The sequence below is a fragment of the Lissotriton helveticus genome, chromosome 5_1, assembly GCF_964261635.1.
Source record: "Lissotriton helveticus chromosome 5_1, aLisHel1.1, whole genome shotgun sequence".
NCBI classification, from domain to species: Eukaryota; Metazoa; Chordata; class Amphibia; order Caudata; family Salamandridae; genus Lissotriton; species Lissotriton helveticus.
In genome coordinates this window covers 1,186,607,150-1,186,620,542 of record NC_136065.1, presented here as the reverse complement: position 1 = coordinate 1,186,620,542, position 13,393 = coordinate 1,186,607,150, and the positions used below count along the sequence as shown (strand labels likewise).

Genomic DNA, 13,393 nt, shown 5'->3' with positions numbered 1-13,393 from the left:
GAACATACTTTAGCTGAAAAAAACTGTTTGGTTCCTCTTATTTTCTGAAACATCCCTGCTCCATTAAGACGCCAATAAGAAGACCCAGGCATTAGTATACCTCGCTATCTCAAATCATTACTCTGCGATGGCTGTGCTTTTACACTGCCTACAGTAAATAGAGGTAGACAATAACAACTATTCATCCAAAAAATCCATGCACATCATCACTCCAATAACAGGGAAGCCACACCCCAATGCCTGTTAGAGTGTGTGACTCTTTAAGAGTGGGAAAAGGAAGGGTGATTCAAGCATTTTTAGCAACCAACATGAAGTGATGTTTTGTTTCTTCCCAACACGGCAAATACAATGTCCACTAGTTGTGGTACTTTAGTAGTGGGTGTCTGGAGGTAACTTATGAGGCTGCCTAAAACTGCTGTGTCATAGAAGCGGCCTAGTGAAAACGTCCATTTTCTATACTACAGAAATGCTTTTCCTGGCATGAAATGGCTATGTTCCTCCTGAAACAAAACAAAACCTTTTTCCATGTAATAAATACACAAAATGATTGCAACGGAAATGTTGCAATTTGTCATCTGTTGCTTTATTCAGGTCAAAATGCCATAGCATCTGTGGTGACTGTAAACCCAGTGGTGGTAGGGAAGTCATAATTAACTAGAATTTATGTGATATATTAAACATACATGGAATCAAATAACATATTGCATTATTTATCATTTACAATAATGGGTAGTCAAGTAAAAATATTAGAAGGGAAAATGTACAATATGATCTGAACATGCTTTAGGGTGTTTTTTATCCCTTCGATCTAGAATACTCGTGCATTGCGCTATTTACTACAGGAACTCAACTGCTTCGAAGTGTGTTCACTTTTTTTTCAGCAGCCTATAAAAACTGGTTCATTTCCTTCACCCTGCTAAACAAAACAAAACTTACTTGAAAATTTGGTACTGCTGGGTGTTCCCTTTATTCCCATACAGAGCCACTTTGAAATACCCAACAACACTCGAACTGCCGGTGACTGTGACAGACACTTTGTAACGATAGCCTGAAAATCAAAGGACATTGTCAGTGTAAAGAAGTCAGAAATAGTGCAGCAGTTCATATGTTCTATGATGTGTTCTATTTTATGTCAATTTGAAATGCATTAATATGATTGGTATTGTTAGTTAGCAAATTGGTTTCATGATACAATATGTAAGACTTATTAGCGAGGGTATTGGTTCTGTTCCATTTTTGCCTGATCAAATTACCAATTATATGTATTTAAGTAGCACATTTAGGGTCAATTCAGCAAGTCATGTCATTTGAAGACTACCAAATTTGATTTTGTGGGTTAATTTGAAGGTCTATATAATCATATGATGAAACAAACTAATTAATTTACTAAATTAGAAAGCAGGTGCGAGTTAATTAGTAAAAGACATTCAAGCCTATGGGAAACCAAGTGTATCCTAGGACCCGAAGAAAAATCATGCATTTCAATTAGAGAGAAATCATCATAAGGGTTACTGGGAAAGAAGATGATGTGACCTCCTCTAAGAAAAAAAAATGCAAGAGTTTAAATTAAACTATACCATGTGAATCAACAGTGGAAAAAGCCCAAGGAGCTCCTGAGAAATAAAGCTCAAGTGAAAAGAGAGGGGTCAAAGGTACGTGTGAGTCAATGGACAGAAATATCATTTGTTCATTTATAGGGGAAATCATATTTAATCATTTTACCCCATTTTCCATCCCACCCCTTTCACCTTTTCTCGTTAAACCTCTAAAGAATCATTGCAGCCACCAAGTGCCAGAATTCTTTTCTGAATCACTTTTACATCTGGTCTTTCAAATACATGCTTTCGTTACTTACTAATAATTACATTATTCTGAGTCCACCTCAGGCACAATTGCCTTGCATTGTAATTACTTAAAGCGAGTGTGAGGAGGAGGTAATGGGCATTGGGCCCGATTCACAAAGGTAAAGTAAGACGAAAGTCTAACTTTACGACTTTCGGTATTCACAAAGAGCATTTACTACTCATAACGACTTTCAGAATACACAAAGGGCATTTACGAGTAGTAAATGCCCTTTGTGAACACCGAAAGTCGTAAAGTTAGACGTTCGTCTAAATTTTCCTTTGTTAATCGAGACAACTGTGTGCAGCACCTTGTTTTCAATGATGCATTATTGATTGCTCAGAAGGTGAGTGATTGATAAATTATGTTTTGTTTTTTTAAATAAGGCGAGTCTCGACTTTTAATCAAAAAAACTATTTTATAAAAGAAAGCGAACAGAATGGGGACAATAATCGTGCTTGGCGCACTATTAATGAAAACAGCAGATGGCATATAAGACAGTCAAAACTGAACAAGATTGTGCTTTCAGAACAACAATGGAGGATCTTCTAAATGTGAATCAGGGAGTGGGACGCGCTCATCTACACCAGGCTCACTTACCAGCCTCATTGACGCCGTGAGGGGAACGGCTCCGGGAGTCCACCCGGCCATTTGCTGCCTGTTCTCGCTTCCTGCCCGGTACCCTGCTCTTCCGCGCTAGCACTCGCAGCCCCCCTGACTACATCCCCCAGGGGGCTGCTCGAGGTGCGCGCTGCCGACGTCATCAGGAGGGCGCCGGTGGCACTAAAGCCGGACTGGCCCTCCCGCAGCGTGGGACGCGCCTGGGCAAAGCCCGGGCAAAGGGCGGGCCATCTGTGGCCGTCGGGGGGCCGGGGAAGGCCGGGCTAGGCCACCCCCCTTTGCACCTGCCGATTGCTGTCATAGGACACCAAAAGTACTGTTTTGTTCGTGTGTGTAAATTTGAGGGCCCAAGGAGGGGATGGTCACCCTTCCTGCTTGACTATTCGTGACTGCTATCAAGACATTGCTTCAGTTCAAAAGGGATTGTATCCCATCCCCTGTTACTTTCTATTGTCCTGTTGGCTAATTCCTCGTTGCTGCCTAAGTGTTGTTCTCTTTCATCTTCTTCATTGCCAGTGATGGGAAAACAGAAGGTTATGGAGGGAGGGGGCATGCCTGCCATCAAAAAGAGGAAAAAGGCAAAAAAAACGTCTCATGCTGCTATGAACTATGTCCTGACTAGAATCGAGGACATAGTGGCAGATTGTGAATTAGCCCTAGTTAAGAATGGCAGCGTGTACAAATCCCCTGGTGCCGCATCTAAGCCACAAAAAAAGTGCATCCCCGCTATGTTTAAGAGTAGGAATCCCGAGGGGCAGATCCATGGTGCTTTGTCTGTGGCAGGTCCAGGTCCCGATCCTGCCACTCAGGGCCCATCGGAGCAGGGGCCCAGTGGGGGGCCGGGTCGGGATCAAGCCGTGCTTCAATTGGTTCCATGCTCCAATAGGTTTGCTCCATTGGATCCAGAGTACGTAGCTATGGTGTAAATAACTGGAGCAACATTGAGGGGCAATTGCGATGGAGACAATGTAGGGGGGAACCTTGTGGTGATCCGTGCAGGAACATCGAGCAAGAGTTTTTGGAGAGGATTCAGATCCTGGAAAGGCTGGTGGCAACCCTAACTGTGAAGGTGGAGGGTCTGGCACAAGGGATATAGACCAGAAACCCCGACCCCCCTGTCCCTCTCCCACAGGGCCATCCAAACATCGCTAAGGTGGCAACCACTGACCGACATAGAACACTCTCATCAGTGGTTGCCACCCCTCTGATCACTAAGCCAACGGGTGGTGGGATGGTTAAAGGCCTAACAGGTACCTCTGGTTCCCACGTAGATTCGGTGAGTAGAAGCTCGCCAGCAGGGCCCCCCAAGGGACAAGCTCCATCTATAAGACCCCAGGAATCAGTGGCCCGCTCCATTGTAGAAGCCAATAGGTTCCCAACTACCTCTGGTGTACGAGGATCTTTACCAACTCGCCCCGCGGCCAGGCCAATTGTGTACATGACCCATGTCCCCAAACTGGCTATGGTAGGGGGCTATGAAACCAAGGAGTCAATACACAATAAATCAATTCACTGGCTTAGGCACACTAGAGGGTGCAGGTCTGTCATCAGAGAGGACATGATGAGAGTAAGGCGGATATGTAGGGCTGATTCGACAACGGACTGTGTGGAGTTGGAATTTTTTGACCCGACTATAGCTGAGAACTTATTAACCCTGGACTATAGAACATCACCTCCTGAGTATTCCTCCATCCAGATTCGCCGGTTTCCTCTGTGGTCACAGGCCCTTGTACCAGATGATTCCGGATTATGCCAAAACGACTGACTAGAGAGCAGATATACTACTCCCTTGGGCTCTGATCTGTACCCGAGTTTGGCTTCCCAAGACCGAGTCGCTGCAGACCCCGCGATTAGTAGTGAGCTGTTGGTTGGTAAGGACACCAGTGTGGGAAGAGGGCTAACTAGCAATGATAACACCAGTAAGAAAACACTGGGGGTAATCCGGTTTACATCTTGGAACATAGCAGGCCTACAAAGAAATCTAGCTGACCAGGACTGGAATGACTTCATAGGAAACTATGACATCATTCTATTCCAGGAGACATGGAGCCTGGTCCCTCTACACAAGCCAGGCTTCACTACATACCACATCCCCTCAATTACATCAGGCAGAGGGCGCCCATCAGGAGGGCTCACCATTTGGTTGAGCATTGAGTTGAACCTGCAAGTATTGCAGCTTGACACTCCATCTCAGGACATTTTACACATCTCAGTGAAAGGGAATGAGGTTAACAAACCCTTGGAAATCTTTAATATTTATGTAAGAGGGTCTACGGGTGCCCAGTCAAGCTCCATTATATCAGTTCTTGATACTGAACTGTCGACTATAAATACAAACACGGGGATTATTGTTGCTGGCGATTTCAACAGCACCTTTGAGCCCCTGTGCAATGAAGATATCCTGGGTATAGGGGACGTGGATTCAAGGTGGGCTATCCCCCAACTTACTCTGGCACCGATTAAGAGATGGACCCAGAGAGCGGTCCAAATAAACGCCTTAACGCTTGAGCACAACCTGAGAGCAGCGAATGGCAGAACTAGATCGGATCCAACGGGAGCTTTTACTTATAATAGCTCTAGGTCTCCATCACGCATTGATTATATAATGCTTGACGTGGGGTCATGGGCCGACCTTGTTGACATGGAGGTGGTCCCTAGGTGCAATAGCGACCACAACCCACTATGTATGCAGTTGAGGCGTGCACAGGACACTACTTCCTTTGAACCGTCTGGCCCTTTGAGACAGTAGACTAGGGAGGTAATTCCTTCTAACTCCTGTAGTCATCTGAGATGGAACAAGGTGGCAACCCAGGAACTCACCTTGGGAAATATCAAGGGTGTTGTTAATTCTAGTATCCTGGAACTGGACGAAATAATGAATTCCCTCCCAGTGACACCCTTCGAGTCCCAGCTTACAAAAGTTTACAACAAGGCCATGGGGATGATAGGTGAGCTCTTTCTGGTTAAGGACAAAGATGGTTGCAAGTCCTCTCGCCCAAAGGCCACAACTCCATGGTATTCTGGGGCTTGTAGGACAGGGAGACAAGAACTGACAAAGGCCCTAAGAGCAAAAGACCAACCAAGTATAATCATGGCAAGAAAAATTTATTACCGAACGGCCGCCGTTGCCAAACGTTTATGGGAGGAAAAACACTGTCAAGAACTGAAATCTGCTGCTGCGTTGAAAGACTCCGCCAGATTTTGGGACTTAATTAGCACTGAGGCCAGAAATGGGGCCGACCCGATGGCAAATCACATAGCCGGGCGACAATGGTTTGACCATTTTCATGCTCTATATTCCTGTGAGGCTGGGGATATATCCATGGAGCAAGAGATGAGGTCAACCAACCCAGGGCCCACTCCCCAGAGGGAAACGTTTGGGCTAATTGAGGTGCTATCGGCAATTGCAACAATTGCCCCGGGCAAGGCCGCCGGTCCCGATGGCATCCCCTGTGACCTCTTGCTACATGACAAAGATCTCTGGGCCTACTTCATACTCTGAATCCTCAATCTCATAGCGTGCGGCCACCCAGTGCCCGATTCATGGAAGGGGGCTTTGGTAGTGACCATTTACAAGAAGGGGGACCGGGAGGACCCTGACAACTACTGACCGATCAGTTTGATCGATGTGATCTAGAAAGTGGTTGGCAGGGTCTTAGTGGTCAGATTAAGGTCGTGGATCGACGAGGAGGGCATTTTGTCTCAATTCCAGGCAGGATTCAGACAGAACCCTGTTCTCTCTCTTTGTTAATGGGGTGGTGGACCATTTGAGGGAGGACGGGGCCGATGCGCCAACCCTGGCTGGGGAATAAATCCCCACGCTACTTTTTGCGGACGACACTCTCTTGATTTCAAAAAGCCCCATGGGGCTACAAAAATTGCTTGAACGCTTCGCTCAGTTTTGTGACGCCAGAGCTTTAATTATAAACACATCAAAAACTAAACTTATGGCCCTGGCACCATCTAAAAACTTTAAAAATAATCTCAGACGGAACAACTGCCCCCTGGAACTCGTAGAGGCCTTCGACTACTTGGGAGTGAGAATCAACAATAGGATGAATTGGTCCTCTCACCTGGCCAAGATGCTCCTTAATCACAAGCGAGTAGCAGGAGCCATCGCTAAACATCAGCGCCTCTCTTATAGCCGCCCAGAAGGCCCTCCTATTAAGATCAATGAGGGAAAAGCCCTCCCCTCATCGCTATATGGAGCGGAGCTGTGGGGCTTTGAGAAAGTTACAGACCTTGTCAGGTCAGAGAACAAGTTTTTAGAGACCTGCTCTCGCTTCCCCCATCGACCCCACTAGTCCCGCTCCGCTATGATTTGGGGAGTCATTCAATTACTGAGGTGGCAAGATTGCGTCCCTTGTTGTTTTGGACGCGGCTTAGAAGGTTCCCCGAGTTGCGCCACTATGCCATCGCTCTTACTGAACTGATTGAACTCGACACTGGCAAAAAGGTAGCTTGGCTATCCAACTTGAAACAACTAGTGGGAGATATCGGATTGGGAGAATCATGGGTAAGACAAGAACCACCGCCTAAAGCAGTGGTAAAAAAGGCATACTGGGACTGGGTGGCGACAGTCGAATCCAGAACCGAGAGCTGTGGATCGCTGACAGAATCCTTTTTGAGAGTCAAGCCAGTGCCTAAACTAGAAACCTTTCTGGATCTCATTGAATCCCCGAAAGATATGGCTTTATACCTGAAGTTTTGGTTTGGCACCCTACCAGTAAATGATTTTAAAATAGGCTGGGGGAACATGAGGGGGAGTGTTTTGGGGTGCCCGGGTTTCCCTTCGGCCACGGAATCGGTTGCCCACTTCCTCTTCGCCTGCCCTGCATACGGTCAGACGAGGAGGAGGTGGCTGAAACCAGTCTGTTCCAACCTGGGCTGTGAAGATTATAGGGTAGCGCTGCGCATCTTGGTATCGGGGACCGCGATTCCAAGCCTAACATGTGGGCTGGCCAAATATTTGGGTTGTGCCTGGTTGAGAAGGACGAAATTGTGTGAGAAGACTCAACCATCGGCTGTGGAGTCGCAGATTGCTATCCCGAATTGACGCAGATTTTGTCCTCTTACGACATACTGCTTTTTACCTATTTTTATCAATGTATGATCAGTTAATCTGTGCCATAAAATGTGTGTATTCCATATCATGGATGAACTTTGTAACATATCATAGTTTTATTGTGTAAATGCTTTTTTAACATGTCTTTTAAAGTTTTTACACAAAGGAAAATAACAAAACTTTTATGATATTGTATATCGAATAAAGTTATACAAACAAAAAAAAAGAATCAGGGAGTGGCAGGCTGAGCACGGAAGAAGAGAACCTGAGATGCAAAAAAAGAAGCTACACTCAGAACTTGGCACATTTACAGACTTAAGTCAATCACCGTCAATCGCTAGACACTCAGTTTCTGAATATAGCCTTTCAGATTACATAGTGCTCCTCCATCAGGACCAGAGAGGGGATTAGTTGGAAAAGCACATGGCATTTTTGGAGAATGAGTGACTTAGGTCAAAAGCTGCTATGGTGAGGGAAGCGGCTTTCCACATTACAAAAATGGCTTCTTATGGGGTGGTCAAACTGGCACACCTGGAAGAGTTGGTGGAACGGTGTTAAGTGGCTCTGACAATTGAATAAACATATTAGATGGTAACAAACATGCACTTACACGTTGAAGCACTTAAATGAACAGTGTTTTTTTAGAAGTCATGTTAAAAGCAGGGAATGATGGGTAAAATAATGGTGTGACCACCAGCCAAGAGATGCGGCACGAAACAGCAACCCTAATCAGCAGTTTTAGAAAACAGGGTGATGATTTTGGGCTAACTTTGGGAATCAAGGAAAGGCTGTTGGAAGAAATGTAAAAAGACATGTGAGATTCTTTTCACAGTTCTTCCACTCGAAATTCTATTAATTGTCAACAATAAACAGTGGTGGGACAGGCCATTTGTGAAGTCAGCCTGGTTGACGCTCTAACACTCATAGCCAAAATAAAATGACTGGGAGACATCCTTGACCACTTTCCCTTCCATAATGTACATATTAACGCTGTTGAAGTTCATGTTTCTGCCTTTTGCGTCTGCAAAGAAGGCCCTACCGTAGCCCTCCAAAGAGGCTCAGACCACTGTGCTAGCCTATGCACTGACCAGGTTGCAGTGAGTCCAAAATCTCTGAATAAGGCTGAGCTTTCACCTCCGGAGTGATAATTATGTATGTCCCAGATGCCCGGAGAAGCCTGTACTGCCACACCTCAGAGCAGAGCGTGCACTTCAAATCTCTATGCCAAAGCTTTATATACGTTGAAACAAGCAGGCATGTCCAACTACCTATGCCCTCAAATTTTGACTTGATGTCTATGTTGCAAGAATCATTTACTATTAGGTATATAGCAGATATGCACTTTTTTACTTACAGGACCTAGAAAACAGCCTTCAAGAGATGATGACGATACTGAAGATTATGAGCAAGTGTATGGGCTCAAATACCTATAAGTGCTTATAAATCATAATAATGAAAAGCTGACGACAGGCAACCTCGGGAGAGTGATGACCGTTGGTGACAGGCATGCCCCTTTTTGGTGCAAGCTGCCACTTTCACCACTGGCTGGTTAGCGATTGACAAAATAATAGTTCTCCATTGGCACTATAAATGACAATACAGAAAAGCTACTTCAAAGAACTAGATGTCCTACCATCAAATATGACAAAGGGAATGTAAACGAAAAGAAGTGCAATACGGAAAATACAGAGGCTTGGATAAAGGTGGTCCCCGCTTTGATGTCTGTTATTTAGCAGCTGTGATATAACGACCGAAAAGATGGATTGGAGAGGACATGGATCGAGGAAAAAAGGCATAAAAGCTAGACTGACTAATAATACATTACAGGAGGCAATTCTAGAGTACATGAATCTAACATCTTCCCACTTAGGATTATTAAGCACAAAGAGACACTGTTTTAAAAGACACCAAACGCGATTGAATAACATGGCGGTGTACTCAACAGAGTACAACACAGTATACACTGCTGGTGCCTCCAAAGATCCTGTGAAGAGGCACAAAATGACGATTTTTATTTTATGTAATTATGCATAACTTTTCTTGCTTTTTTGCCAAACATTTCTGTAATTACACCAAACGAAACAGGGGCAAATTAAACACACCCGTAGTTGTGAAAAACTAACAGCGGATTTTTGTCACGTGGTATGGGAATGCACAGAAATAGTACAATACTGGAAACGAGTAATATCTCTACTCTTCGAAATAACAGAAAGACACTTGGGGGATACTTCAGTAAAAAGCCTCCTAGGACATACACTAGCTTAAAAAAGCAAGAGCTAAAAATAAGTTCATAGATCTGGTTCTTCAAGTATCCAAACGTAGAATATTCTTGAACTAGAAAGTAAGTGAGGCACCATCCATCAAAATATGCCCACCAGGATCTAAAAGGAAGGGAAACCACAGAAGGAAGCCCTATTCATATAGAAAATAATGAATGGAGGAAGAATTACACATAATGACTGGGACATCATCCTGAAATCTCTGATTGCGAAAACAGAAAAGCAAACCCTTGATCCCCCTATCACTGATACACAACAAATACAACACGAGCAAGGTATAACTCTGAGATCGTAGAAGCGCACACATGTGAAATAGGGGAAAACCTTCATGGGAAGACCCACTAGGGATAGCTGGAATAATGGAGAAGTTAGATCTAAAGCCACATACCAGTAGGATGTGACCCATCCAATGACACAAGGGAAGATTAATACATATGTGCAAAACCAGACTGGAAAGTTGCTGAGTTTAAGGTTGATTACATTTTATTATGTTCATGTTAATAATACAACTGCTCATGATGTTGTCAGGAGAGCCCTACGTGAATGTAAATGGGAACTACTGGTGTAAATATATGGGACATCAATCTCCCAAATATCGAACAAATGAAGAGCAATTAATACAAAATGCACAACAGATCGAAAAGGAGGTAACCGGTGGCAGACGTTTTGGAGAACTTGATCCTAAACGTTAGAACATATTCCGTCTGTAGATTTGTAATATTGATAATTATCTAACATTTAGGAATGCCCCCAAAACAATATTATTGTGTTTATAGGGGTTAGGAATTATCTGGAGAATGGGATCTCTTTAGATTTTTTACCTGTATTTCAGAACAATGAAACCACACCCCCAAAAACACACTGTGCCTCAAGAGTCTAACAGCAGAAGTAATCTTCTTCACTAGCTCCAAGATCAACAAGTGGACATGTTACAGAAGATGGCATTTGAATGTGGTGTATAAAATTGTCACCTGCAAATAATTTTAGCAGTAGAAGATTGATCAACAATATATCCTCCCTGCAACCTGGGTGTATGGGGGGACCAGCCTAGCACTAGATACCAGCACCAATGCTGCAATTTGGGTTTAGTTGTAGCTAGACGCAATATCGGACAACTGGGTTACGCCTGCAATACCACACCTGGAGCAATGGGCTTGAGATGTGGATTTGTGTATGAGGGCTGAACGATTTGCGTATGAGGGAAGAGGCTGCCTGCATAGGTTCGAAAAGGTATGGGGCCTGTGGCAGCATTAGATAGGCTTCTTGAATGTTTAATTCTTTGGGGTGCGACTCAAAGACCCTAAACTGATATAGCAGTCCTACTGTATTGTTAGAGAATAAGCCTGTGCTCTGGTCTGCACTGCACATCATCTAAGTTTTTAAAGTACTTTCTCCCTGATACTTCATTGGACTACAACATTGGAACTCAAAATAATCACTGCAATCTTCATATTTGATTACAGAAAAATGCAATAGCTGAAAAAATAAATGTGATTACGAGATTGGGTAAACCATAAAGTCTTCTTGTGGATCAAAGGTGTGTCTTTGATCAGTTTCTGCAGTATGAGCAAAACAGGAGGGGAAGCACTTGACCAGGTTACCATAAGAGGGGGTAAGGTGATGAGCATGAAGAGGCTCTAATGACCGTGAGGAGGGCACCGCATCTCAAATGCCGCAGAAGTATGCACCAATGAGACTCTGGTTAGTTACTGCCGGGCAAAAGTACAGGAGGAGAAAACTGACGAAATCCGATGGAAAACAAACAAAAGGGAAACAAGCATTTACAATGCAATGGTTTTGCCTTTGTTAAAGTTAGAGCTATTGGCATTGCTCTTGACATTATTTTTATTTATGTTTTTTTTAACATAAATAAATGGCATTGTCATTTACAATGCCACTAGCTTTATCTCTCGCAAATGACACACACAAACACACACAGAGCCCCCCACACAGAGCCCCCCACACACACAGCCACACAGAGCCCCCCACACACACAGCCACACAGAGTCCCCCACACACACAGCCTCACAGAGCCCCCCACACACACAGCCACACAAAGCCCCCCACACACACAGCCACACAGAGCCCTCCACACACCCACACAGAGCCTTCCACACACACCCACACAGCACAAGCAGGCAACAGGGGCACACGGAGGCACAAGCAGGCAACAGGGGCACGAAAACGGAGGCACAAGCAGGCAACAGGGGCACACGGAGGCACAAGCAGGCGACAGGGGCACACGGAGGCACAAGCAGGCGACAGGGGCACACGGAGGCACAAGCAGGCGACAGGGGCACGAAAACTTAGGCACAAGCAGGCGACAGGGGCACGAAAACGGAGGCACAAGCAGGCAACAGGGGCACAAAAACGGAGGCACAAGCAGGCAACAGGGGCACGAAAACGGAGGCACAAGCAGGCAACAGGGGCACACGGAGGCACAAGCAGGCAACAGGGTCACGAAAACAAGCACAAGCAGGCAAAAGGGTCACAAGCAGGAATTGTATTTTAGACGGGGCTGAAGTGGAGAACGGTCAGTAGGGAAGTAGTGCGGCTGGTGCAGTGGTGCCAGGCCGAAAGGTGAGAGGGGCTGTCTGCACCCCAGTTTGGACAGTTTCCACTACCTAACAGGGATTGGTGGGAGGGGGGCGTACTTCTTGCTTGCTTTAGGGCTGTTACTTCGGTGACGCAGTGCACGCTCTTGCCTGCTGCCTGCTGCCGCCGGGACACGACAACAGGCAGGGAGAGGACAGGCTGGGAGAGGGCAGGGAGGGGACAGGCTGGGAGAGGGCAGGCTGGGAGAGGGCAGGGAGGGGACAGGCTGGGAGAGGGCAGGGAGGGGACAGGCTGGGAGAGGGCAGGTTGGGAGAGGGCAGGCTGGAAGTGGACAAGCTGGGAGAGGACAGGCTGGGAAAGGTCATGGAGGGGACAGGCTGGGAGAGTGCAGGCTGGAAGTGGACAGGCTGGAAGAGGACAGGCTGGGAAAGGGCAGGGAGGGGCCAGGCTGGGAGAGGGCAGGCTGGGAGTGGGCAGGCCGTGAGAGGACAGGCTGCGAGAGGACAGGCTGCGAGAGGACAGGCTGCGAGAGGACAGACTGCGAGAGGGCAGGCTGGGAGTGGGCAGGCTGGGAGTGGGCAGGCTGGGAGTGGGCAGGCCAGCTCCTTCCTCTCCATCTGGAATTCCTCCCTCCACCACGGCTTCTTCCCAACCGCTTGGAAGGAGGCTCTGGTGGTTCCCATCCTGAAAAAGCCCGATGCCGACCCCACAATTTTCGCCAATTACCGCCCCATCTCCCTTCTCCCCAAACCCGCTAAAGTCCTGGAAAAAGCCGTGCAGCTGCAACTTACGGAGTATTTGGAGAACAACTCTCTGCTGCACGACTCACAATCTGGATTTCGAGCGGGATTCAGCACTGAGACGGCTCTGTTGGAGGTGTCGGAGACTATCCGTGAGTGTGTGGACAGGGGCGAGGAGGCCATGCTTGTCCTCCTCGACCTGTCCGCCGCTTTTGATACGGTCTCCCACCCCATCCTCCTTAACCGACTCAAACAGACAGGCATTGGCGGCACCGCTATCAGCTGGATCG

General features: G+C 46.2%; 1 protein-coding gene across 1 annotated transcript in view; it reads right to left on the bottom strand.

Moving 5' to 3' along the window:
* The window catches only part of LOC144753533 (pancreatic triacylglycerol lipase-like), a 163,946-nt gene that overhangs the window by 16,864 nt on the left and 133,689 nt on the right, over positions 1-13,393 (bottom strand). Inside the window, exon 11 of the mRNA XM_078641188.1 lies at positions 937-1,048. Within this exon, the coding sequence (XP_078497314.1) occupies positions 937-1,048 (112 nt within the window). The remainder of the gene's footprint in view (positions 1-936; positions 1,049-13,393) is intronic.